General features: G+C 42.0%; 4 protein-coding genes and 1 pseudogene across 4 annotated transcripts; 4 read left to right on the top strand and 1 right to left on the bottom strand.

Moving 5' to 3' along the window:
- Positions 1 to 2,020: 2,020 nt before the first annotated feature.
- Positions 2,021 to 4,706, top strand: LOC104455675 (probable glycosyltransferase At5g03795). The gene is made up of 5 exons (XM_010070431.3): positions 2,021 to 2,603; positions 2,718 to 2,809; positions 2,923 to 3,066; positions 3,171 to 3,522; positions 3,791 to 4,706. The coding sequence occupies exons 1-5, from the start codon at positions 2,373 to 2,375 to the stop codon at positions 4,460 to 4,462; spliced, it is 1,491 nt and encodes a 496-aa protein (XP_010068733.2). The 5' UTR covers positions 2,021 to 2,372; the 3' UTR covers positions 4,463 to 4,706.
- A 1,288-nt stretch (positions 4,707 to 5,994) lies between these two features.
- LOC104455664 lies at positions 5,995 to 10,186 on the top strand (annotated as a pseudogene).
- A 1,853-nt stretch (positions 10,187 to 12,039) lies between these two features.
- LOC104455654 (transmembrane 9 superfamily member 12-like) lies at positions 12,040 to 14,008 on the top strand. Its single transcript, XM_039306265.1, has 2 exons — positions 12,040 to 12,280; positions 12,363 to 14,008. The coding sequence occupies exon 2, from the start codon at positions 12,595 to 12,597 to the stop codon at positions 13,153 to 13,155; it is 561 nt and encodes a 186-aa protein (XP_039162199.1). The 5' UTR covers positions 12,040 to 12,280; positions 12,363 to 12,594; the 3' UTR covers positions 13,156 to 14,008.
- Positions 13,159 to 13,874, top strand: LOC120286218 (transmembrane 9 superfamily member 12-like). The gene is made up of 2 exons (XM_039316403.1): positions 13,159 to 13,531; positions 13,630 to 13,874. Exons 1-2 carry the CDS (start codon positions 13,159 to 13,161, stop codon positions 13,872 to 13,874), a joined length of 618 nt encoding a protein of 205 aa, XP_039172337.1.
- A 2,034-nt stretch (positions 14,009 to 16,042) lies between the features above and the next one.
- LOC104437156 (subtilisin-like protease SBT5.3) lies at positions 16,043 to 24,481 on the bottom strand. The gene is made up of 12 exons (XM_010050053.3): positions 24,413 to 24,481; positions 24,213 to 24,330; positions 23,930 to 24,039; positions 23,736 to 23,833; positions 23,144 to 23,308; positions 20,872 to 20,980; positions 18,273 to 18,792; positions 17,841 to 17,938; positions 17,474 to 17,722; positions 17,218 to 17,332; positions 16,922 to 17,135; positions 16,043 to 16,679 (listed from the first exon to the last, which is right to left on the bottom strand). Exons 1-12 carry the CDS (start codon positions 24,424 to 24,426, stop codon positions 16,144 to 16,146), a joined length of 2,346 nt encoding a protein of 781 aa, XP_010048355.2. The 5' UTR covers positions 24,427 to 24,481; the 3' UTR covers positions 16,043 to 16,143.
- Between the last annotated feature and the right edge of the window lie 1,804 nt (positions 24,482 to 26,285).

The following is a 26,285-nucleotide window of genomic DNA, read 5'->3' as shown; positions in this document are numbered from 1 at the left end:
TATAACTGTTACAGCGTATTATTCCATACATTTAATTGTGACCGTCACAACTCTTTATTCGGGTTATTAACTTTATAACCGTTATAAATATTTAATTTGATCGTCACATCCGAAACTGTGTCAGAGCATTAATTGGGCATCAACTTTGTAATTGTTACAAATATAATATTACTATTTCAAAATTATAAAAAATATATTTCTATAATAAAATTAGAAAAATCCAAAGCTAATTTACGTTTTGCAAAAAAATCAGAAAAAAAAAAACCAAAAGATAGCTTTTATTCCCAGAATTGACAACAACCTAATCCCCAACGTTGTCTTATGAATGAGTCAAGCGTGGGACACACACCAAAATACCCTCTCGAATGTTGACAGAATCTAAAGAAAACCCCAGCAGCGACAAGGGATCGAGTTTTGGCCGTTGAATCTTTGGAGAAGTCGGGGACGTCTTTAAGTGACTAGACTTTCGGAGGATATTTTTAAGTGAGATATTTTGATCGACGTTGTTCTATTTTTTAAATTTTTGGGTGGTCCGATCGTATTTCCACGGTCTAGGAATTATCACGTATAAAGAAAAAATAATATCATGGACATGTCACAACACCTTTGATTAATTAAAAGTTGGACCAAAAATTATTTAGAAAATCTTAACATAATAAGGGAGAAACACTTGATAGATCGACCAAGACACTGCATTTTTCTTCATTTTGTTGCTCCTATTAGTCGTTTGATTACTAATATAATTACTAATTCATTTGATGAGCTTACATCTCGCGCTCGCATCTACCCCTATCTTGTACTCGAACCCATGTTGGACTCGCCTTACGGGGTGAAAGAAAGAGCAGAGGAAACAATGGTCAAAGCGATGGCGAAACAGTACTCTAGGGAAATCTTATAACACTAGTATATATCACACGAACAAGGTATACGGGTGACAATAATGTTTCAGATTTATATCGGCAGTGACAAAGAGAATGATAGACACAAGGAGCAACGAATAGAACGAGAAGGCGATCCTTTCCATGGAGTTCCTAGGAGCAGGCAACCATGGCGCGGCTGTTTGTGTTTGTTTCGATAGACAAGAATACACATGTAAGCAAATTATGATCAAAGTCTGATCGCAGTGGAAGTAAAAACATTTTGAAGCATGTTTCCAAAGCATTTTTCTGCATTTTAATAAAAGCAGACAGAAAAGATAAACAGGCTAATCAATTAACCTTGTACCATGCTCTAAATTTGGTTCAGACATTTCTTTGAGTTTTGATCACGAACATCTAATGTCCTTGCAACAGTGGTTATAATGTTCTTTAGACTCTGACCACAAATGTCTTAACGGCTTTATGGTAACACCAGTTCTGAGGTTCTTGGAATATTGACCATGAATGTCCGATGCCTTCTGGCAATACTAGTTCTGACGTTCTTTAGATGTAGAACGTATGATCTCTTTGTAACGTAGGCTCTAATGTTCTTCAAATCAAGTGCCACAGTTGTCGGGCTTCTAGTTCAGACATACCGCCAATTTTCACGGATGTAGGTTCTGATATCATTTCAGACCTAATTCGGGCATTAACTCTATAACTGTTACAGAGTATTATTCCAAACATTTATTTGTGACCATCATAACTTTTTATTTTGGTATTAACTTTATGATAGAATTGAGACTAAACCTAAAGTTGATGGTTTTTTATGGGACAAAAATATTTTATGGTAGAATTGGAATTAAACCTAAAGTTATGAATTTCTTAAGAGTGTTAGGCCTTTGAAATATACATGCCTGAGAATTTTTTTTTTTTTTTTTCAATAAAACTCCCCGTCAAAAAAAAAAAAAAAAAAAAAAAAAAAAAAAACTAGGAAGGCAAATGAGAAAACTCGATAAGCCCCAAATATTCCACAAGATCCCCGCCGCGAGGGCAAAACTCGAGACACACTCAACAGTCTAAAGTAATTTAGGTAAGTGCGATAGATCACTTACAGAGAAAACAACGATTTCGCATGCCAAACTTTCCCTAATTCCCTCATTTTTAATTTCGAGTCTTGCCCTTTTCACATTTTTAGTCGTGGAAATCTTCCTTTCGACACATGAAAGACGGCGTACTCCGGGAAAAAGTAGAGCTCAACTTAGGCTTGAAAAAGAGCTTTGGCGAGTCCAGAAAGGAGACGTCGACTCTAAGCATTTTGCATGGAGGGAACAGCACATCCAACGCTCATCAAACCCTTCTTATTTATACCTGTCAAAATGCCAAGAAGCTAAGCAAACCCCACCTGGGTGTTCTTGCGCGAGTATGGAACATCTTGCCATGAAGCAATGAATCCTCTCCCTTGAGGCCCCTGAAGGGAAGCCAGGAACGGCACCTGGAAGAGCGTGATGCAACATGGGCACCTCGACGGCCTCCTCGCCCACCGCGTCTCCGTTGCCCCGGTCATCCAGTTCACTTCCGGTTCTCTATCTCGTTGTGCCGGTCGTGCTGATCTCGGCCGGCCTGTTCGCTCTGGCTGGTTCTCGGGTCGAGCTCGCCTCACCGTGGAAGCTGAGAGTGACTTTCGAATCTCCATGGCCTTCGAGTTATTCGGAAGAAAACCAAGCAGCTTTTGCCCCAGCAAGTGTAAGGATGGAATATACCTTTGTGCAAAATTTCCTCTTTCTTCTTTTCATTTTAGACACCCTGCATGGCCATGCTCTAATAATCCTCGGATCTTTTGCTTGTCCTTTCTATCAGGCGCCTGAGAATGAGCCGCCGATGGAGCAACCGGAACCAGATGAAACGGTCGCCGTCGAGGAGCCTGTGAGGGCTGTCAAAAGATATAGCAGGTTAGGAGGAAAGGTGTTGGATTTGAGTTAAAAGCCAGGCCTTCTGTATGCTTTCACAACCTGCTGATTGAGTCAGTCATACTCATTTGAGGGCATTTGATCACTTTGGCCAGGTTTGAGAGGCTAGAGGCCAGCCTGTCCCGGGCACGGTCCGCCATCAGGGAAGCCGCTCTGGTCCGGAACCTGACGTCGGTCCATGCCGACGCTGACTACATCCCCCAAGGACCGATTTACAGGAACGCCAACGCCTTCCACAGGTAAAACCGCCTCCTTCCCTGCATGCCGCTACTCGATCTTCCTTGTAATTCCCGATCAATTCCCCATAGCTCGACGCCATGAACCGGAGAAAAACTACGTGCAGGAGTTATCTGGAGATGGAGAAGCTGTTCAAGATATATGTGTACCAGGAAGGGGAACCGCCCATGTTCCATGATGGGCCGTGCAAGAGCATCTACTCCACGGAGGGAAGGTTCATCCATGAGATGGAGAGAGGCCACAACATGTACCGGACCACGGGCCCGGACGAGGCCCTCGTCTACTTCCTCCCCTTCAGCGTGGTCATGCTGGTCCACTATCTCTACGAGCCCGGGTCCCACGAGACACACGCCATCGGGCGGGCCGTAATCGACTACATCGACGTCATCGCCGCCAAGCATCCGTTCTGGAACCGGAGCCTTGGGGCCGACCACTTCATGCTCTCTTGCCACGACTGGGTAATGATGCTGAACATCGCAATTTCAAGACCGGTCGAGAACAAGTCAATTTTAGCCGTTTGGCCTTCTTTGCACTAAAGCTTTTCGAAACCATAGTACGAAGTAACTAAGTGCATTACTCAAAGTCACTGCCCGTTTGGCCTTCTTTGCACTCAAAGGCTTGATTTCTAATATAGAATATATCATGTTAGCATGCCATGTCTCGGTTTCGCTAGCATCTTCGATCCTGCTGACGCCGCATTGCGCGATCCGTTTCAACTCTCCACAGGGGCCGCGCACATCTTCCTACGTGCCCAACCTCTTCAGCAAGTCCATTAGGGTCCTGTGCAACGCCAACACCTCGGAAGGGTTCGACCCTTTTAAGGACGCGTCGCTCCCGGAGATCAACCTCAAGACGGGGGAGATCTTCGGCCTCCTGGGCGGCCCCTCCCCTTCCCGCCGTGGCACCCTGGCCTTCTTCGCAGGCCACCTGCACGGCCACATCAGGTACTTGCTGCTGCAGGAGTGGAAGGACAAGGAGGACCCGGACGTGCGAGTGTACGACAAGCTCCCGCGCGGGGTCAGCTACGAGTCGATGCTGAGGCAGAGCAGGTATTGCCTGTGCCCGAGCGGGTACGAGGTGGCGAGCCCCAGGATCGTGGAGGCCATATACGCTGAGTGCGTGCCGGTGCTGATCTCCGATGGCTACGTGCCACCGTTCAGCGATGTCCTGAACTGGAAGGCCTTCTCTGTGCAAGTCCAGGTGAAGGACATTCCCAACATCAAGAAGATACTCATGGCCATTTCGCCGTCTCAGTACCTGAGGATGCAGAGGAGAGTGAAGCAAGTGCAGCGGCATTTCGTGGCCAACGGACCGCCGAGACGATACGACGTCTTCCACATGACCGTGCACTCCATCTGGCTCCGCCGCCTGAATATCCGGATCACCGACTCGGCTTAAACCAGCAAGCATGGCGAGTATGCGATCGGAAGGAGAGACTTGCTGCAGCTTTTTGTTTGTATGTCTAGCATTGCAATTAGGGAAGAATTTAGTTAGTCTCATGGCCGTGAAACAGATTTTTGTGAATATCATGTTCATGGATAGACTACTTGGAAAAGGACACCGCACTTCTTCTGTAGCCAGCCCAAACGAAGGCAAGAAACCACCTGGGTGGGATTTTCTGTAGTCAAAATGTTTACAATCATAAAGTTCTGAACAGTGCCAAAGTAAGATTGTATTGTAAAATTCACAGCCCGATTGGACAATTTATCAAACAAAATTAAATTCAATCCTAAATTTTTCAATTTTGTCAATATAATCATAACTTTGCATGAAATTTTAATGTAATCATTTAGGTCAATGTTCACAAGAATTTGTTGACATGATAGTGTGCTGCGTAAGACCTCCAACAATGACCAAATAGCCACTTCAACAAGCTTTCAACAAAATTGGGTTGAAAAAAACTAAATTGAAATTCATGCAAATGTTTAAGACAAAAACTGAATTAAGATCCATATGATAAATGTAGAATCGGTTGTATAATTTCTCCTCAAAATTGGCAACCCAATGGAATAAGTATAGTCGAATCAAGTAAGGTGTATCCAACTAGTAACTTGTTATCAAGGTTTTTCCAAGCAAGATTCTTAACAAAATAATAATTTTACATCAAAAATTAATAAATAGAAAGAAGAGAACTGGGGCGGGGATTTTCCTATCCGAAATTCACACACAATCCTCTATAATACAAAACACGAAAAAGAAGAATTAATCCATTTTGCTCCTTTATCTTTTTTGGGGTTTCGAGTCGGTTCCCGCCAAAAAAAAAAGAGAGAAAGCGTTCCTCTCGACACGCGTCTCCCGTGATTCCTCTCGCTGCCTGCCACCTCAGCCAGAAAGCTCTCCCCGGCGATCTCTCTCTCTCCTTCCTCATCGTCATCTCCATCTTCTTCGAAATCTCTCTCTCTCTCTCTCTCTGTCCGTGTATCTTCGCTTCGGGAGGCGGCGATGGAGGTCCCCGTGGGGTTCCTGGCCAAGCTGTGGAGCCTCGTCACCTTCCTCCCCTTCTTCTTCTCCCTCTTCCTCCTCGGCCTCCTCAAAGGTAAACGTCTCCTCGACGCTACTGCTCGGTCGAGAACAAAACGCGTCCTCGCGTTGCGTTTAAAAGAGACTCCCCTGTCCGCATCCGACGTTGGTGATTCGCCCGTTGTCTTTTTTTTTTTTTTTCTTTTTTCAAACAGCCACCGTGGTCGGCCCCGTCGCGGCATGCGTCGTCGGGATGGGGAACTCGGCCGTGATCGCGGGGCTGTGGATCGCGCATCTCGCCTGGACAAGCAAATTCAATGAAGCAACAACTGGTACCATAAAGAAGCGGCCATAAACTAGAGAGCCTTGACCAATTTACTTACTACTGCGTCGCGAGGTAAAACGTTGCCGCCGGAGATTTTGCGAAATTTCGGGCTCCTCTGTTTTGTTTTTGTAATTTCGCGGTGGCGATGATTTCCAGGACCAAGAGGCTGGGGCTGATTCTGAAGGTTCTGGTGCTGACAATGCTGCCGGTGCCGCTAGTCCTCTGGCCGGTAGTCGGGATTGCGGGAAGCGTGCTGGGCGGAGTTGCGTACGGGGTCTTTGCTCCCTTGATAGCGACCTTCGAAGCGGTTGGGGAGAACGTGACGGACAAGCTCTATCACTGCTTTCTTGTGAGTGCGCACTTTGGATGCCTAGTCTGGTTTTGCTTCTGGATGGTCCGCAGCGATTTGGAACGTGTGACTAGGAAACAGGGTGTTTGTGCTGATTTCCAGCACCGAAGATATTCTGAATTATAGTGTATCTCCAATACGATATGTGGAAAAATTGTCAACTGTTAGGGGTGCATTGAGCGATGATTATGAATAGTGGCCTTACAGAAGGTTGGCAGCTAGAGGATGCAATTTTTGTGGATGACTCAGCGTTTTAAAAGCTTTGATTTGTGCGGCAGATGTCTGGCTAGTCACTGATAGGAGATGGTATCTCTGGTTACCATGGTATAAACTTAGCTGAAAAAAGAATTCAGAGAATCAGCTTGCATGAGTCCTTCTGTCATTGACCACTTTGCAGACTTTTTTTTTTAGTCAAAAAACCCTTGCAACTTTAGACTTCAGTCTTAACAGTAAAGTCGTGAACAGTAAAAACTTCATAGTCCGGATGGAACTTAATTGTGAACTGCTTTTGAATTGAACAAGGCTCGTCTTTGTTAATGTTTCTCTTTCATTCTGAATAATATATTGAAAGCAACAACTCATAAGATCCCTTGTAGTTTTTGGACCCAAGCCACCACTCTATGTGAGAGTAATATGTTATATTGTCCACTTTGGACACTGAGTCCTCAATGAAAACAATATTAAAACAATATTGTCCGGCTTTAAAACGCGTCACACAAATTAGAGGAACTTAAGGGCGCGTTTGGGCGCGTTTGGTACGGCTTTTTTCTTTTTTAATTCGCGATTAAACATTTTATTTGGAATTGACCATAAAATCTATTTCTTTTAATTTTTAAATAATTTTTTTACTTTTTTTCTTTTTTTCATTTTTTCATTTTTTTTCTTTTCATTTTCATTTTCTTTTCTTTTCTTTTTCTCAAATCTTCTTCTTCTTAGTCTCAAGACTCCCCCTCGACGAGGCCGGTCCTAAGCCAAGTGGGACTAGGCAAGGCTCACCTGCCCCCGGTGGCCAAGCCGGGCCTCGGGCTGTCACACTTTGGCTTCACTGTTTGGGTCTTATATGCACATAATCGCCCAGCTTTCTTCTGAGGCCGAGCCGCCGAGCCCCATCCTTTAATTTCGGGCGGTGGTGGACGGCGGTCACGAGATGGCCAAAGGGAAGAAGAAAATTTCTTGATTTTGATTCTCAAAATCGTTCCCCGGAACAAGAATCAACTTTTTTGGTTCTTGATTCTATTCCCAATCTGTTCCGGAACAAAATTTTACCAAACGCGATTCTAGGCCGAAACTGATTCCGGAACAAAGAATCAGAATTTGGCCCAGCATGGTTACCAAACAGGGCCTAAGCTTTATAAACTAGCCTCAAGACTCCCCCTAAGCGAAGTGGGACAGGAGATGCACCGTTGCGCTTGGGCCGTCACACTTTTTGTTCGAGTCTTATATGCACGTAATCTCTTTCCTCCTGATAGCCCCATCCTTTAATTTCATGTGCAGTCTTTTGTAGTCTGGTTTGTGCATAAGGGATGTTAAATCATCTCAAAAAGCTTGTTTATGGGGTTCTTATGGGACTTGTTTACATGTAATAGCTTGGATAGTACTTGGTATTGGTATTAGATAGAATGCAACAGGAAATGTAACTGACTCCATTGAATTGGGAAAAGCTTGGTGTTGGTTGTGTTGTTCTTATATAGTCGGTGCTTTCTCTTTTAATCTTTGCATGGTAACTGTGAGTTCTTTCTTTCCAGTTATTCACTTTCACAACAATATGCAGTGCCTGTATCCCAATTATAAATATGGTTTTTATGGTACCAGGATGGTCTTTGGTCCACAGTAGAAGGAAGTTGCACTGCGGTACAAGACTTCACAGATTTCTGCTTCCACTCCTACTTTTCATTTATGGATGAATTGAGAGAGAAAATACGACCAGATGCAAAGCCCATGGACATCAAGTAAAACTTTACCTTTCTATCTTGTGACAATATGCAATATAGCAACTACAGGGCATTCACATTACGATATTATCTTTAGGTTATCAAGGTTGCCTGCTTCTTTGTTGGTGAGTCTGGTGGGGGTCGTGGTAGATGTTCCTTCGATCATGGCTGTTGCCCTGGTGAAAAGTCCGTATATGTTGTTCAGAGGGTGGAAGAGACTGCTGGAAGACTTGATTGGCCGAGAAGGACCATTTTTAGAGACAATCTGTGTCCCATTTGCGGGGCTTGCCATAATTTTTTTGGCCTCTTGCCGTTGTTGGAGCTGTGACAGCAGCTTTCCTTTCTAGCTTTTTTCTGGGGTTATTTAGTGGGGTAGTTGCCTATCAGGTACTAAAAATCTGCCACCTTCTGAAACATCCTTCTATTTGAACAATTCTGCATCAGTGTGTTGATAGATTTTCTTTATCCTCAAGTTTGATCTGAACAGAGATACCTAATTCCAGGAGGATTCGCTTCGAATGGGAGTGGCATACATTGTGTCGGTTGTCTCATTGTTCGATGAGTATGTTAACGATTTACTTTACCTGCAAGAAGGGTCTTGTCTGCCAAGGTGCATGTGTGATCTTCTTTCATTTGATCATTCATGGTTGAGAATCTGTGAGGAATTGTTCTATTACAAATTGATGTTTAAGTTTGAGCTACCAATTGACAGCCAGGCCCAAATATCGTCAAACATGAATGCTAGCCTCGAGAGAAAGAATTCCAGCATCAACAAGGGATCAAGGGATGGCAAAGGAGGTCCATACATTTCAAAGCTCTATTCACAACAGTCAAGAACATTGAAGCAGGTAATCCAACAGTATAGGCCAGTGCAAGTGAGAATAATAGACTTACCACCTCAATCATTTTTTCAATATGATGCTTGCCAACGAAAATTTTATCTCTGCAGGTGTGGGATTGGCTCTTTAAATCATGTGAGGTTAATGGTAGGATACTTCTGCATCAAGCTTCCTGCTTGGTCAATCTTACAGTGTCTGCTAGCTTCGGCTAAGTCAGAGACTGACGGTTTGCTCATCTGTACGTCTATCAAATCTGAGTATTTCCTTTGTGGAATAGGAATAGTTCCATGTCATTTTAATGACTTCTCACAAATGTTTCAAATGGATTCACAGTTGATGATGTGGAGCTTACAACAATGAACAGTCCGAGGGACAGGATGTTTGAGTGGTTTATTGGGCCTTTGTTGATTATCAAAGAGCAAATCAAGAGCCTTCGGTTAACTGAAGCCGAAGATGCATGCCTTAGAAAGCTAGTCATGAGGTGCAAAAATGAAAAACCCGAGGAGTGGGACAATACTAGTTTTCCATCAGATGACAGTGTGAGAAGGGCCCAATTGCAAGCCATAATTAGAAGGTATTAGTATGCTTTCAATCTCTTGCCCCTAGGATAATGGGTAATACAAAAACATACGCTATCAAACCGAATGTGCCGTGTCGTAGTAGATTCGGCCCATGCTGTCCCCCCCCTCACCTACTTGAAATCGAAAGGCTGATGGAATCCGTTTCTTTCATGCATTTACTTAATGGTTGCAGACTGCAGGGGATCGTGGCTTCCATGTCCCGACTGCCGACTTTTAGACGCCGGTTCAGAAATTTGGTGAAGGTGTTGTATATAGAGGCTGTCCCCGCTGCTTCCTCAGCGAACCGAGTGGGAGGCATAGGCATCTCAAAATCTGGAGATGGTAGGGATAGCTCCACAGGAACTGCCGATGGAGAGGAAAGAGAAGCAGGGCCCGTCAGCATGCCCGATGGGATCGTCTAGTGAACTCTTTTTGCTGCGCGTGATTTAGACTGTATGTAGATGGTCATGCACTGTCAATAGTTTGGCAGCATTAGGATCGGTTTTGGATTGAACCAGCAACTCAATTTACCAAGGTATGTACATAAGTATTCGGGTCGGCTAATGTTTTGGGTCACTTGTCTCGTGCTTTGGCCAAAACTTGTGGTCAGAATGTCGGACTTCTCGGCCAAACGGGGATTTGCATATAGGTGAGGAGATACTTTTCAAGCCTAGCTTTCTTTAAGTCGGATAGCTAAGAACAGAAATGCTAGTTTTCTACAAAAGTTTAAGTTGTTTTTATTTTACAAAAACTCATATAAATGGATGTATTTTCATGGAAATTATTCTAAGGAAAATTCTTAATTTTTATTTATTTGATGGCTTAGAAAAAGTGATTTTATTTTTATTAGAAGGAAATTACTGTTCTCATCTGATTTAATTTTGTTGTTTTAACTTCATGAAAGATGTTTTTTTTTTTTTTTTTTTTTTTTGTAAATTTATTAGTTTTGAGGAAGTCGAAAAATAATTTTCGAAAATAGATTTTTTTATTTAAATAAATGGACCTTAAAAATATGATAAAATAAAACTTGGCGATTTCTTGTGGAGCTTACACGTGAGGTTGATCATTTTCTTTCGCCGAAAGAAAAATAAGCCGGGACTGCTGTTGAACAATTAGCTTAGCTGCCTTAGCAGATTTATCCAGAGATGATATGAGTTTTGGTTATCTGAATTCAAGCAAAAGCAAAATTGGTTTTTTTTCTTTAGCCATCTTGTCAAAAATTATTTATTTTTTAAATCATTAAATATTATAAGAGTTTCAATGTTGAAAGAAATGAATCGCAAAATTTTGATGAGTAAAATATAAAATTGCCCCTTCAAACAAATTAGTCATGTTACTACTTCAGAGAGTAATGTCGAGTGTCCATGCTCCGATTTCTAACCTCCGTATTCAACTCATGTAGGGCTTGAGACAATTGTCATTCTCTTTTGAATAGCTGAATAGATGATATATTTATCTACAAGAAAAATCAACACATACGAAATTCAAGCTAAATCAATAATTTTTTTTTTTTAGCTAGTAAATATCATTCCATTCGTAAGTTATAATTATAAATAAAGAAAATTACAAATAAATGCCTGAAGAGTCTTCATTTTCTCAAAACAAAGACTTGAAATGGATATTATTTTAGATAAATATTTGAAATGCTCTCATTTTCTCAATTAAAACTCTGAAGTGAGTCTTGTTTTAAATAAAAATTCTTTAAAGAAATGATAAACCAATTAAAACAAGTGAGTCTTGACTTGTTTTAAAAAAGTGACCATAAACTAAAAAAATGACAAACTAATCAGTAATGAAGGACAATTTTGTTTTATAAAATTTTTAATTTTTTCCCTTTTTCTTTGTTTTTCTTTTTTTCATAAAAAATTAAATAAAAAAAAAGAAAACACGGGTGAGTTGTGTTTTTCCTTTTCTTTTAAATTTTTTTCTTAATTTTTTAATATAATTTAACTTAAATTTAACTTGTGTTTTGATGGAAATATTTTATTGGCAAGTGAGGTTATGCCATAATTTGAAACAATTATGATTACTTTCAAACCCTTTCTTTGAATTAATATTGCATTGTTATTTGAAATTTTATTTGAAATAAGATTCACTCAAATCTTTATTTGAAAAAATGAAATTATTTCGAACTTTTATTTGGAATTTTCTCATTTAAATAGGTTACTTTTTTAAAAAAAAATTCCTTAAAATTAATATGGTTTTTTTTAAAATGGAAAATTGTTTTCGAAAGAAAAGGAAAAAAGCTGCCATCGGTTTTCCCTCCCTTTTCAAACGCACGCCGATCCATCATTTATTTCCCTCTCTCAGCCCCAGCGCTTCCTCGTCTCCTCCTCTTCCCTCTCTCTCTCTCTCTCTCTCTCTCTGCGCCCTCCGATCGAACTCGGAACCCCCCGCCGGCCGCCGGAAATGGCGTGGAAGGACTTCCCCTCCGACGAACCCGCCGCCGCGTCAGCTTAGCTGACGTGGAGATCACCTCCGTCCACATCTTCAAGCGCGACGAGGACTACTACGACGCCACCCCTCCCTCCGACCCCAACCCCGACGGCCCGGGCTCCGCCGACGCCGGGGAGGCGCGGCCGCTGTTCAGGGATCTGGGGGACCACAGCGACAACTCGAGGGAGCTCACGCCGAGCGGGGAGTACGGGAAGGAGGGCCGATGAGGTCGGGGTCGGCAGGAAGTCGTTCCTCAGGCCGATTGGGTCGCCGTCTCCCGGGAGCAGCACGTTCGGCTCCGCGACTTCGAATGACGGTGAGTTGATTCGGGTTTTGCATTTCGAGTGCGATTCTTAGCTTAGCAGAGCTTCGGCTTTAACAAGAACATGGTATGCCAGGTACATTCAATGGACTGGCTTCCCAATTGGATTTGTACTACCGTGCAGCGATGATGTTTACATCATTAATCATCTTAAGTTCACAGTCTTGGTGAATGAGCACAGAAGCTGCGGCTATGACATAACAGATTTTGACTCGCCATCGGTCTCCAAGGGTTATGAACCGGCACCACCGTTTGAGATTGTGGGCTTCACTGTGGCTCCTTGCAGTGTTAAACATGACCAGGAATACATGAAAAGGCTCAAAATGTACGACAACATAGATTCAATGGAATGTCCCTCCGATCTGGAGACATTGCAGGCTGTGAGGGAGAACGATAGGATATCCTTCACTTATGAGGTTCAGTTTGTGAAGAGCGATATCCACTGGCAATCTCGTTGGGACATTCATTTGAAGCAGAGATATCCGCGAATCCATTGGTTCTCAGTACTCCGTTCTCTGATGACCATCCTTCTCTTAACTGGTATTGTCTTCGTGATATTCCTGAAGACAATATCTAGGGAACTCGCAAAATGTCGGGGACTCGATAAGCAGGCTGAAGCACAGACCCATGAGGAGCCTTCGGGTTGGAAGCTTCTTGCCAGCGATGCATTCAGGAAGCCGAATCACTCCAGGCTTCTCAGTGTGATGGTTGGAACTGGGGTCCAAATCACACTGACCGGATTTGTGACTCTAACTATCGCAGCCTTCTGCTACTTGACACCTGATGCTCGAGGATTGATACTGACATTGATACTAACTGTCTACTCTTTTTGGGGAATCGTTGGCAGGTACATTGGCGTGCGAAAGTAGAGAATGCTGAAAGGAAGTATTAATGGTTGGAAGTCAGTTTCGTGGTTGATCACATTTCTCTTTCCAAGAATCGTCCTAGTACACGTCGTGCTCAACTTCATAAAGAGGGTCAACCATAGCACCACCACTATTTCCATCTCCACGTATGTCGCCATTCTATTGTACTGGTTCTGCATTTCAGCGCCAGTCTCCCTGTTTGGAGGACTCCTAGTGACCTGGGCCAAGGCTATCCAATATCCTGTGAAAACCAATCACATTCCTAGGGAAATCCCGGCTTGGACACTCCCCTCGTGGCTCTTAGTTCTTGGTGCTGGGATGATCCCGTTCGGCACACTTGTTACTGAACTCATCTTCTTTCTGAGTAGCATATGGCTTCGTAGGTTCTACAGTTCGGGGACCCTCTGCATTTGTCTTCTGTCCCTTGTTAGTCTCTGTGCTGAAACTTCCATGATCATTATTATCGCAATCTACAAGCTGAGGACTGGAAATGGTGGTGGAAGTCTTTCTGTGCTTCCGGTTCGGCTTCCCTCTTTGTGTTCATGTACTGCATCAATTACTTGGTTTCTGATCCGAACGGTTTGAGCGGGCCTCCATCAGTCACAGTTTATGTCGGTTACTTGCTCATCATGGCGATAGCAGCCCTGCTATCAACTGGAAGCATTGGTTTCCTCACTTCGTTATACTTTGTGAATGCTCTCTTCTCATCAACAGAGATCTGAGTAGAGTCGACTTTTTCCAATTTCATCCATTGCTTGAGCTCCTTGCTTTGGGAAATGCTGACATCACCTCAATCGATATAGTAACGTCCTACTTTATTATGTATTGCCTGCCTGCCTTTGTCATGTTTCACTGTCGGAATAAGCACGAGATTTTTGTAAGTAGCTTAGGATGCAAATGGTAACGTTTCTTTTTCTTTTTTTGTTCCGGGCATACGAAACAAAAACAAGTGTTTTGTTCTGAGAAACAATTTTTGAACAAAAGAACGCGTTTGGTAACGTTTGGTTCGGGAATAAAATAAATAGAAACACGTTTGGTAAATTTTATTCTTTTTTTCTTTTAATTTTTTAAAAAATTTATTTTATTTTTCATTTTTCCTTTCTTTTTTATTTTTATTTTTTCGGCCGACAACCTCGCCAAGCCACGGCGAGGCTTGCCGGCCTCGGCGAGACCGAGCCTCGCCGTGGTTGGGCGAGGCTCGGCCTCGCCTTGGCTGGGCGAGCTCGGCCTCGCCATGGCTGGGCGAGCATGGCTCACGCCGGGCCGGTGACGCTCGGCCTCGCCGGATCCGGGCGAGCCCGAGCTCACCCAGCCAAGGCGAGGCTCGGCCTCGCCGGTGCGGTCCCCGGCCATGGCCGAGGCCGGCGACCGGCGAAAGAAAAAGAAGAAAAAAAGAAGAAAAGAAGAAGAGAAGAAGAAGAGAGAGAAGAAACGTTTCTTCGTTTTTGTTTCTAGAGAAAGAAACAACAAATTGTTGTTTTTTTTTTTTTTTCTTATTTCGTTCCAAACGAAAAAACAAAAAAAAACAGAAACGCAACCAAACGCGTTTCTGTTCTTTTTGTTCCCGGAACAAAATCGGTACAGAAGATGTTCGAAACGTTTCTTAGAAACGTTTCCATGCACGCCCTTAATGTTTCAAAGTAATGTATTCCCATCTATTGCACACATTTCCACTTCCATTGCTGTATCATCTGACAATCAAGTATGGAGCTTTACTATTAACAGTCTTCTTTGATCTGAAGGTGCCAATTGGTAGCTCTGCAGGAATGGCAAAAATAGAAAGAGAGGTGGATGATGATGCGCTCTGTCGGCCATTTAGCAGATAGATAGCACGCGTGAGCAACTCAGAACCGCACATATGTTCATAATAATAACCTATTGATGTTTAGACGAATAAGTAAATAATGCTGAACCAAGTCTCTCCACAACCCTTATAATTCAGTGATTCCACAATTGAGTATATGGTACATATAAAAAGCACCATTCATAAAGAGGCTCAGCATCAATTTTAACCAGAAGGCCATTCTCTAGAAACTACAGGAACAGCCCTTGAATGCCCTTAACAACAATAGGACTCCTTGCACGGCCTTGAAAGACTTCTTTTCACGGAACTTCTTAACCTTCAGGTGGAAAAGAACTGAAGCAGTGAAACTTCATTTGTCTGTAGAAACGATGCTTGGTAGCTCCCTGGAGAGCCAACATTCTTCATAGTTTGAGCGACACCATGATTGATCTTTACATATTGCAACCTTCAAGTAGAGGATTGGAAATGGTGGTGAAAGTGTTTCTACGCTTCCGGTGCGGGCTTTGATCTATGTGTCCACGTACTGCATAGCCTCCCTGTCTCACTCAGTGGCAATAGCAGCCCTGCTACGACCGGTAGCATCAGTTCCCTCATTTCCTTCTACCTCATTAATGTTCCTTTCTACCTCATTCACCGTATCATACAATGCCTTTGTCATGTTGCACTGCCAAAAGTGGGACAAGAAGTATACGCCAACTCTTATTGTATTAAAACTATTTGTTCTCATCTATTTCACATATTTCGGCCGTCATATCTGCATCAGGTGACAATCAAAGAGGGAGCTTTGTTAAGAGACATTGATTTATCTCAGTCCATTGAGTCTTCTTTGAACTGACTGGCTGATTAGTCGTCCAAGCAAAGGGATAGTCTTCTGAAACTTCAGTTTTCCAAACAATGGATGAAGAGAAGCAGTAGCAGGATGCTCACGCAATAAATGAAGAAGAGAACTGAGCACCTCTGCAGATGCAAAGTATGCTTGCATGCCTAAAATGCACAATGCTCTCATTATAAAGACCGATTAGCATTTAGATGAATAAAAAATTTATCTTCATCCTAGTTTCTGAATTAATAAATTTTGAGACCTTATAATTTGCAAACTTTTATTTTAAATTCATGAAGCACCGTTCGTGAATAGGATTGACATCAATATATAAGAACGCCATTTTTCAGCACTATAATAACAGTCATCAGATGGCTTTCACAACAATAGGACTCCTCACATAATGTTCGGTGTCCGACCATATCAGCTCGCCAAACGAGTAGTCCCCAGTCACACTGGCTCCTTTCGCTTTCAGCACGACCTTGAAAGACTTCTTTTCATTAATCTTCTTGAACTTCAAGTAGGCTGGCTTGACAAGAACCGAAACTCCATTCGGTTCCAGTATCAACGCCCTGTAGGTCCCTGGCAAGCCAACATTCTTCACAGTTCGAGTCACCGTGATTGATCCCAAGAGCTTAGGAACCGTGATCGAAGGATAGTTGAAGTCTAGAAGACCAATGCGTTTTGAACAATTGTAGGCACCATCAGAGAACAGCGAGATCTGTGTTGCATTGTAGCCTAGAGAACACAATAAGTTGAGATAATCTTTGATGCCCAGATCATAGACCAGGCCAGGGTCCATAGCACGGTTGGGTTGGATGTGTCCAGCTCCGTAACTGAATGGAGTCGCCTTGTAGTAGGAGGCATTGATGATCGATTCCATTGCATTATCTTGTATCGTTGCTGCAAGCAAACAGATAGGGGGCAAAGATCTATCAATACGTTACGCATCTTGGAAACACCTATCAAGCACCAGGCTAGTTAGTCATGACAATAATATGTACAGGTTCGGTTCGCATTGTTTTCAGTGGAGATTGCAAGAGCGGCGGGTTTGTCATTTTCACTCCCCTAAGGTTCAGGGTGCCCATCAGACATAGCAGTTGAGCTCAGAATGTAGTCGAAGTATATCATTCACTCATACTCACCACTCGTCATGATTGCCGATCGAATTGCAGCAGGACTCCATTCTGGATGTAGAGTTTTCAGAAGACCAGCAACACCGGAAACATGAGGACACGACATCGAGGTGCCCGACTCAGCATTAAAAGGGACCCGGCGTTTATCGATTTCCTCATTTGTCGGCCCCGCTGCTTCACTGTAGGCAGCTATGACGCTGACTCCAGGTGCAGTAATATCCGGCTGGTCATAATCATGTCAGTAACTCAACTAGCTATTGTTACAAAAGCAGCGTGACTAAATCGGCGATGAACCTTCAAAGTACCTTTAGAATTTCGGGTGTGATGGTGTTCGGCCCCCTTGAGGAAAAAGCCGCCATGAGTGGAGATGGCTTCACGCCCAAATGTGTCACTACGCGTGTGATGTGAGCAGTGGGAAACCTGTCGCAACGAAAGGTTGTGTAAACGCATCAAATCACGCGGACAGAAGTTATGCCGGCCTCATGAGCTCGACCAAGAACAACATTGCGCCTTGACAGAATCTGTCATTAGGGTGCAAAAGAGGAGCCTGTGTGCACTTACTTAGTTGATTTGATGTAACTGAAGATGGCGGCGCCATCATCATAGTTGACGTGAGACGCGGGAAGTAAATGTGGGTCCGCTAAGATTTCGTTTCCCGAGAGGATACTGTTGGCAAGGACCATCCCAACCGCGCCGGCCAGAAAGGCCTGCCCTCCCTCATGGACCGTTGCGTAGTCTCCTTCTAAAAGGCAAACCAGGATATTCCCCTTCACCTTCCTCGGATCAAGCGTTCCATCCTTGCAGAATAGCCTGTCTTATGCAACCATAAACGAATCCTAGTTAGCAATGGAGTATATACCGAGCTAAGCAAAAGAGGTAAATCGACGGGTTCGGCTGCTAACAGTAATTGCAAGATATTGATCATTACGCTTCATGGGCTGACACATGGGACAATCTAGCATCCGCTGCGCTGATCAGCTTGTAGAACTTGCCTCCAGGCAAGGATTTCGGTGATAAGCTCGCACCCTTCGGGCAAAAGGAGAAAGGAAAAGGACACATATTTACAGAATTAGCAGTTTGCTGAAATCGGAAACGCATTCAACACCGATTCACACAATCAAAATCCCCGGGGCGATGCGACAAACGGTAAAACAGGCTTTATCTCTTGTCCAGATTAGCTAACAAGTCGACGAAACGATTAAGGGTCATGCTCGATGAAGTATTGCTAATCATCTCGCGGACGTTCGTCATATGAATATGCGATTTCCAGTGCATTCGTATAGTTTTTCAAATTGGTAATGCGTGTGTCAAACCCTAAGAACAGCTTCACCGATTGAGAGAGAGAGAGAGAGAATCTGACCTTGAATCGCCTATGATCGCCAATCACCACGTAGTTGGAGAAATCCCTGTCCATGGTGCTTGCCGCCACCGTGATCACCCAAGGCGAGATGTTCACGACCGTCCCGTCGCTGGGCCCAGAATTCCCGGCCGAGCAAACCACGACGATGCCATTCTTCACGGCGTGGAAGGACCCGATCGCATTGCTGTTTTTGAACAGTGGGGAGGGGTAGTCGCCAAGGGAGACCGAGAGGACGTCCACGCCGTCGTGTATGGCGGCATCGAAGCCGGCCAGGATGTCCACGTCAAAGCATCCCGGCCAGCAGACCTTGTAGGCGGCAACCCGGGCCTTCGGGGAGCCGCCCTTGGCCGTGCCTCGGCCGTAGCCGTAGACACTGGCTCCGGCGACGAAGTTGCCGCCGGCAATGGAGAGGGTGTGGGACCCGTGGCCGTAGTTGTCGCGGGGGGTGTCAAAGGAGGCGTTGAGGGGCCCCGCCACAGCGGCGAAGCCTTTGTTGAAGTATCTGGCGCCGATGAGTTTCCTGCGGATCGACGATTCCGTTGGCGGGAGTTACCTTTGCATTTTCTTTTTTCAAAATCTATGTCCAAAGGGAATGTGTACAAATAAAATAAAATAAAAAGATAAAAGAAATTGAAAAAGGGTTGCCAAATTAATGTGTGAGAAGGAGATTTAGAAATAAGAAAATTGCTTATTTACAAATTCCGATTTCACTCATTGAAGAAAAACAATAAAAAGTTAAAACATTGAGAATGATTCATACTCTCCATATACAATTTTCGGCCTCAGGTGTTGGAGTCCGAATGGTGCTAATTAAATTTTCATGCACCGAACTAGATGTATAAACATTGTTCGGTCAAAATTAGGTCGCTTGCCTCATGTCTTAAGGAATCATTTTCATTAAACTTCCATTTATTTCTCGAAAAATAAATAATTTTAAAAAAATTCCTAGAAGTGATCGCCTACCAAAAAAAAAAAAAGAGAATGAACGGAAAATATTTTTATTGTTCATGAAATAAGTTATAAATGAGAAACAGTAGGAGCTATAGACTAGAATTCTTCTTATTTGGCCGAACGATATTGCCCACTAGTCAAAGTAGCTGAAGCAAGATATGGAGCGCCAAAAAGGCAGTCAACGAAAACCAAAGTCAACAATTATGGGTTTTTGATATCTTTTACCTAACTTGATTTTTCAGACAAAAACAAAAGTTTGAAAAGAAGAAAGAAAAGATTGTTCGGACCCAAGAGCTGGTCAAAGCGAAATGGCGGAGCGAAATGAGAATTGTCCGTTTTGAAGGAAGACAAAAAATATAAGGTGATGACAATGAAGGTGGAGATGAAGATAGTCACGTGTCACATCTCGTGAAAGTCGGCCAATTCTTGAGAAAAATGATAAAGGGAGGGAAAAAATGGTTTCATATGTCAAATCGATTTTTTGAAAAAAGGGAACATGTTTAATTGAATAACATCTTTTTTTTATGTTACTTTGTTATGTAACTCTATGCAGATCAACACATTTTCAGGTAACTCGAAGATCGCAAATAAATTCATCATTTGAGAAATTTACATAATAAACTCGGACCTAAAGAAAACCTTGATTTTTCAGATGAAGGGTAAGTGGTTGCGCCACCAATGGTGTTACTTGAGCTTGACAAGGCCGAGTTCAGGCTTGACAACACCGGATATGGCATCATGAACCCTAACCGAATGTAGGGGTGAAGCAAGCTTGAGAGAGGAATTGACGTTGGGTGCTCGTGAAGTGGTGATGACATTGGACGGCGAAAGTCACAACCAATAATTGGCAGGACAATACAACTTCAAATAAAGTTTTACTTTTTCTATTATAAATCCAAGAAAAAGGTAAAAATATAATAAAAGAATGATTCAACTTTATTGTGGAATGGATTAGATTCAATATTTAAGAAAATTTTAAGGGCCATATTAAATAAATCAAAAGTTTAAAAATAACATTACACATTAAGTTAAAAACTATAATCATCATTATCCCTCCTTTAATCATGTTTGTAGGTTGCATCATACAAGTTGTTCGAAGAGTGTCTTATTTCTATAGGTTAGTTTGCTTAAAAGAAAACTTTTTCCAATAAATTAATTTTTGACTTTCTAGTATATGGATGACAGAAAATTAATCAATATACAAAAAACGTTTTTCATAAATTGAAAACAACATGCTTAAATTGGGAAAAAACGACTTCCTCTTATGACAAGAAGAAAATCATTTTCCATAAATCATCCAACAAATGAGAAATAATCATTTCCTTTTATCGCGAAGTTTTTAATAAAACAAAAGCAATCTAAGACCTAGTTTATAACCATGAAATAGTTCGAGTTAAAATAGGTCATAACATGGCCAACTCTATCTTAAAGAAATTTACCGTAAAAGGAAATGCTTAAAAGACTTCGGACACTAACACTAACCACAGTACCAAAAGATATATAATAGGAAAGTACCCTTTACCTTCTCGAAAGGAGGTGGGTGGAGAAAAGTAAGCGTTTTGAAAATGGCAACTTTTTTTTTTTTTTTTCCTTTTGGGGTTGAGCGAGGAAGGATAAGAAAGTGGGAGAGTGGGAGCAAGCAAAGAACCTGTTGCAGCGAAAGTGAGGATCCTTGTCGTTTTGGCAGATTCCTTTCCACTTTGGAGGAATCGGTCCCAACCCCTGGTCGCTAAAGCTCTTGGATTCAGGCCACGCCCCTGCATGCGCCAAAACCCCAATCGATTACATTTTTTTTTCCCATTTTTTGCACCGAGGCTTGTCAATTCCAGGTCCAACATAGCAATAGCAGCAAAGAAATCAAACCCCACGTGAAGAGTATGTGTTTTTTCTTGACGTTTTTAATCATGAGGGTGCGCTTCACCTACTCCGGAAAAGAGGGTTTGTCTGGGGCAGCTTTTGTGGGGATTGTTCAATGTGTATTTTGTGGTTTTGGCCCCCGGCTATGTGCTTTTGCAAGTACGAAATTCAACTCCTGAAGTGAGCACAGCACTTAACATGGCAGGATGAGCATTGACCCTTCCTTTGGCCCACAGGATCAACTTTACTAATGGTGTAATTTTCATGAAAGAGAGAGTGAGCTTCTAAGAGTTTCTGTCGCAACTATGAGTCATTAACCAAACACTTTCCAAACCATACTGTTTCATACTTATAATTGTTGTGGAAAAACTATGCTAAAAAATCTTGTAGCATAAGGATGGGAGTTCTCTACAATTAGGGGATAACTAACTATCTCAAAGATCAAAGTGACCCTAAATTCATAGAATTTTACCTATAAGAAAGCTATACCTAAACCTAATATATATATATATATATATATATATATGCACCCCAGTCACCCCCATGTGCCAAGCCAATATCACTACCTTTGGCAGCCGTAGTAACCAGCCTCCTTTCGCTGCCTATTACTCGGTCTCTCTCCATCCCTCTATGATCGAAAGTAGAGGGAGCACGCGTGATGGCCTAGACCACTAAGATGTCAATTTAGGCTCTATCTCCATTCCTAGCGCAGCATCATATTAGGTTTTAGTCATATGGTTCACCAAATGCACAAAGATGTGTTCAAATTAGCTTTTATTTTCCATCCTTCTATTATTTAAAGTAGAGGGAGCACATGTGATGGCTGAGACTACCAAGATGTTAATTTAGGCTCTATCTCCATTAGCATAGTACCACCTAAGGAGTTTTAGGCATATAGCTCACAAAATGCACAATGATATGTCTGAATTGGCTTTCACTCTTTACTATTAAAAAAAGAATTATTTTCGTATGTGGCTTTTGTAATTTGACTTGGATGAGATGTGGAATATCAAAAGCTCTTTTGAAGGAACATTCAAATTGAGACATGTAGAGCTAATATTAATAATTTATTTCCATATTTTTCCCAAACATTGAAATACCTCTTTTCGACCTAAATCTTTGACTGAAAGCAAAAGATACTCATTTTCTCCAAATTAAAACAAACGGTCTGACAATGTGCTGACTCAAAATTAGACTAGTCTTAAGACATGATGCATTTTCCTCCTAGTACCTTTGACTAGTATTCAAGATTTGATCCTCTCAAATGTGCATCTCTAACGTCTAAACATATATGTCATATATACAAGCATAACCATGTGCCACGCATTCGCAATTAGATCCACAAGAAGAGGATAGAGAATATGAAGATGATACGCACCTCCAGAGCAAATTCCTCCACAAATTTTCATCATTATTTTCCCGTTTTGCATGCATTTTTTTATGGACTTTCGATCGTGCAGCTACACAGGTTGTGCTCCTCTAGTCAGCAAGCAAAAGACAACATCCAATAATTTTCGATTAAATAAAATTTTCCTCATGGGTCGAGGAGAATCTTTAAATTTTCGAGCAAAAGACAACATCCACACATGTCCATGATTAATGGCAGAATCTTATTATATCCACTAGTTTACTGAGGATTAGGCACATTGGAGTCTCGCTACCCATTTCTTTAATATCTACCCCTTTATATTATGGCTCAACCTGCATCATGTGCGTAGGTCAATAAGTTGACAACACAAAGTCGGTAGCCTGTCAAATTCATTAGATGGGTATGATAGTTATAATATGATACAGATTGAGACACGATGAAATTACGATCCGTCTTAGAGTGAAGAGAACATGCGCTGACCGAAGCAAGAACCGAACATGGAGAGTAAAGGAAAGTGGGAGATCTCGAAACATTAGCGTTTCTTTATGATAGATAAACGACCTGAAAGCCTTGCTCTGGTTGTAATGTAAGTCAGAGTTTTTAGGTTTCGCGGGACTTATATTATTTTCCGTCAAGAAAATATGATGTTAGACTAGATAAATGAATAAATAAATAGTGGGTCGAAGTGGCTTGCCTGTGTCCAGATTCCCAATGATGATATCTTCACCAAATCGAGCCTTCTTCCAAATTGACTCGGAAGGAATCACCCCGTCTTGCTCGAGGCCTAGAAACTCCCACGATCTTGTTGTGTGTAGTTTCTTGCCCTGGTTCAGAAAAACCGACACCACTCTTGGGTGCTCTGCCAAAGATTGGAAAACCAACAATAAGCATTCAAGATGGAAAAGAAAAACTAAGTGCCTCCTTGGCGGAAAAACGAAATTTGAACAATTAGAGTTGATTTATTTAGCAATGTGACGGGCTAAGTTTGGATTTTTAATCAAATATTATTGATACACTTGACGCACGCGTCTTGCCAACTGCAATAGTCTTTCTCAAAGTTCGTAGATGTGTAGAAACATTGCTCTTTTGTTAATTATTTGGAGGGTTTGCGCTAAAAAAATGCATAGGATGGAGCAACAAGCATTGTGGGAACCAAAGGTTGCGCGACTTGTCATCAAGAAGCGCAAGTTGCACTCCAAGTTTACGATAGAAGCAAACAAAAGGACTCTGCTGTTTTTGGTGGTCAAAACTCCAAACCAAGTGAGAAAAAAGGGGTCGGAGCTTACTGGCGATTTGGGCAGCTACTTCATCTTCAAGAGTTGCGGCGAAGCCATTGATGTGCCTCGTGTACGAATAGAAGATGGCTTCCTCGGCGTCGTCCCGGCTATACAAAACATAGTCATCAATGCGTACTATAAATCGATAAGAAGAAGTACAAGAAGTGGTTGTGGTGAACTTTATCTGCATCGAAATGCAATACCTTCCCAAGAAAGAGCCAAGAAACTCATGGTGAGACTCCGTCACTCGACTCAGGTCAGCCAATGAAGCGTCCGGGCCGTGCGAGTGAGATCCCAAGTAAACCACGTACGACTTCGATTCCACGCACACGGAGATACACAAAACAAAAAGAAAATATTCATGATGATGGTGATGATGAGATGATGATGGTGATATCTGTTAAGATACGACCATCTTCAAACCAAGACTAGAATGGAGAGATTCCATCGTTAACGGAACAGTGCGAGTAGGCTTTGAATGCTCGCCTTTTTGGCAGCAAACGCGGGCGTCTGGTGCGGTGTTAACGAAAGAAGAAAGAGCACAAGAAGGTGAACGGAGAGGCTCATGGCAACTTCTCTCTGGAGGGCACTTGCATCACCCGCCCTGCAGGAACAATAGAAAAGAAGTGAAGATGGCTGTGTTCTTTATACAAACTTAGTTGGCACAATTATAAGTGACTGTGTACCACATGCATAACATCAACGCTTGCAAGGAATGTACTTTCTATTGACTCTATTGAAATTTGCCAACACCGTATCCGAAGTATCCAATAGATGTCAATTGAAAGAGTTTGTTACTTTCTTGAGAAATAAATTTTCAATAAATATCTAAATTCGAACGCTAGATGTTCTCATATATATTTAGATGCGTATTGAGATGATATTTTTTTCATTTTCAAAAAATGATACCTTTCTCGAGATAAGTTTAAAAAATGTCGATTGTTTGCTGAATGGATCCTAATCCCATTATGTGCAAGTGAGTGGTCCACATGCACATGCATGAGTCACTATCGATGAAAGGTGATTTTGTTTTTTTTAAACCCTTCTCTCTCTCTCTCTCTCTCTCAAAAAGGTGCACGGCACCTGTGGTGATGCTTGTAGTGACATAATAAAGTTTCTAAACAAGACATTGCAAGATGAATAGAACAAACTCCCAAGACCAAGACCTGTGACTTTGAAGTTTCTAGCCAAGAGCAGAGCATAAGGAGAGGGCCGCGACCGGCTAGAGAAGAAAGAAGGGGAAGAAAAAAAAAAGAAAAAAAAAAGACAAAGGAAAAAGAAAAGAAAAGAAAATAAATAAATTCAAAATTTGTTAAAATATTATTAATGTTCATGTTAGCGTCATCTATGCTACGTAGAAGGTCGGCATCCACATCAGTAATCTCAGGCCAAAATTAGCCAGATGAACTCAATTGGCAAAACGTGAAAATGTTATAAATTCAGTTGGCACAACTAAAATATTTAAGACTTGATTGGCAAAAGTTTAATAAGTTTAAGAATTTGTGGACAATTTTCCCATTTACAAACCTTGTTGCTCAATAATCAAAGAAACATCTAGAGACACGATATGTGACATCCTGATTTTCAAGCCCTGATTTCAATCGAATAAGTCGGGCCTTTCATCAACGTGACTATAGTGTTTTTCTCTGAGATTGCCACTCAGGATATAACAGGCTTATCTGGTGAAGCCATTAAGGGAATTTTAAATGCAATAGAATTAAGAATTCGACTAGGAATCAGCTTCTCAACCGTGCTCATCTTTAGAGGTCATTACGACATAGTTAAAAATCGAATTAAGATCAAAGATAGGTCGGTTCGACTGAGATGTGTGGCCAATTGTGAGTGACTCAAAATTCTTGTCAATCGACACTAGTTTGATTTTACTGTCATTTTGGTACTCTATGTCCATATTTGAATCCTCGAGATTTTCACGACAATCGAGAGTCACCAATATGTCGAAGAAGTACGTATGGCTCGAAGAAAATTGACAATGGGTCAATTGCACCCAAAATTCCTAAAAGCTACTCAATAAGCAAGGTCACACTAAAAGCGTGCTTGATTGAAGATAACCGTGAATTTGAATTCGATTTCATAAATTGGAAGTCTTGTCGTGTCATGAGTCATTCTAAGAACATTGACTCACATTTTGAGGAAATTCTGGAGAGTTCGGGATTTTTCGGGAAATCGAGATGGACGATTCGGAAAATGCACATAAATACGAATTGGCCAATTTAAAGAGACTTTTGGCATCTGGTGTAAGTGAATTGGTGAATGGAAGTTGTTTGAGCTTGTTCTGCGTTCGAATTAGACCAACCAAATTTATTTGTTCGAAAATCGACTTGCGAAAAAAAAGTAGAATTCGGAATTGAGGAAAATGGCCGTTTTTGTTCCCAAAGACTTGTTATTTGAGAGAGTTATGGTGCAAGAAAGCAAGCGAGGATCTTGGGGATTTTTGGAGATCAAATTGGATTGAATGGAAGTCACGGGACCAAGATTGGATTAATATAGAAATCCTGTTAATTTTTTCCCTATTTCCTTCGGTCTTCCCCTCTCTCTCTC

This window comes from Eucalyptus grandis, chromosome 1, assembly GCF_016545825.1.
Source record: "Eucalyptus grandis isolate ANBG69807.140 chromosome 1, ASM1654582v1, whole genome shotgun sequence".
In the NCBI taxonomy this organism is placed as follows: Eukaryota; Viridiplantae; Streptophyta; class Magnoliopsida; order Myrtales; family Myrtaceae; genus Eucalyptus; species Eucalyptus grandis.
Note: the sequence above shows the minus strand (reverse complement) of the source record. Positions and strands in the feature narration are given on the sequence as shown.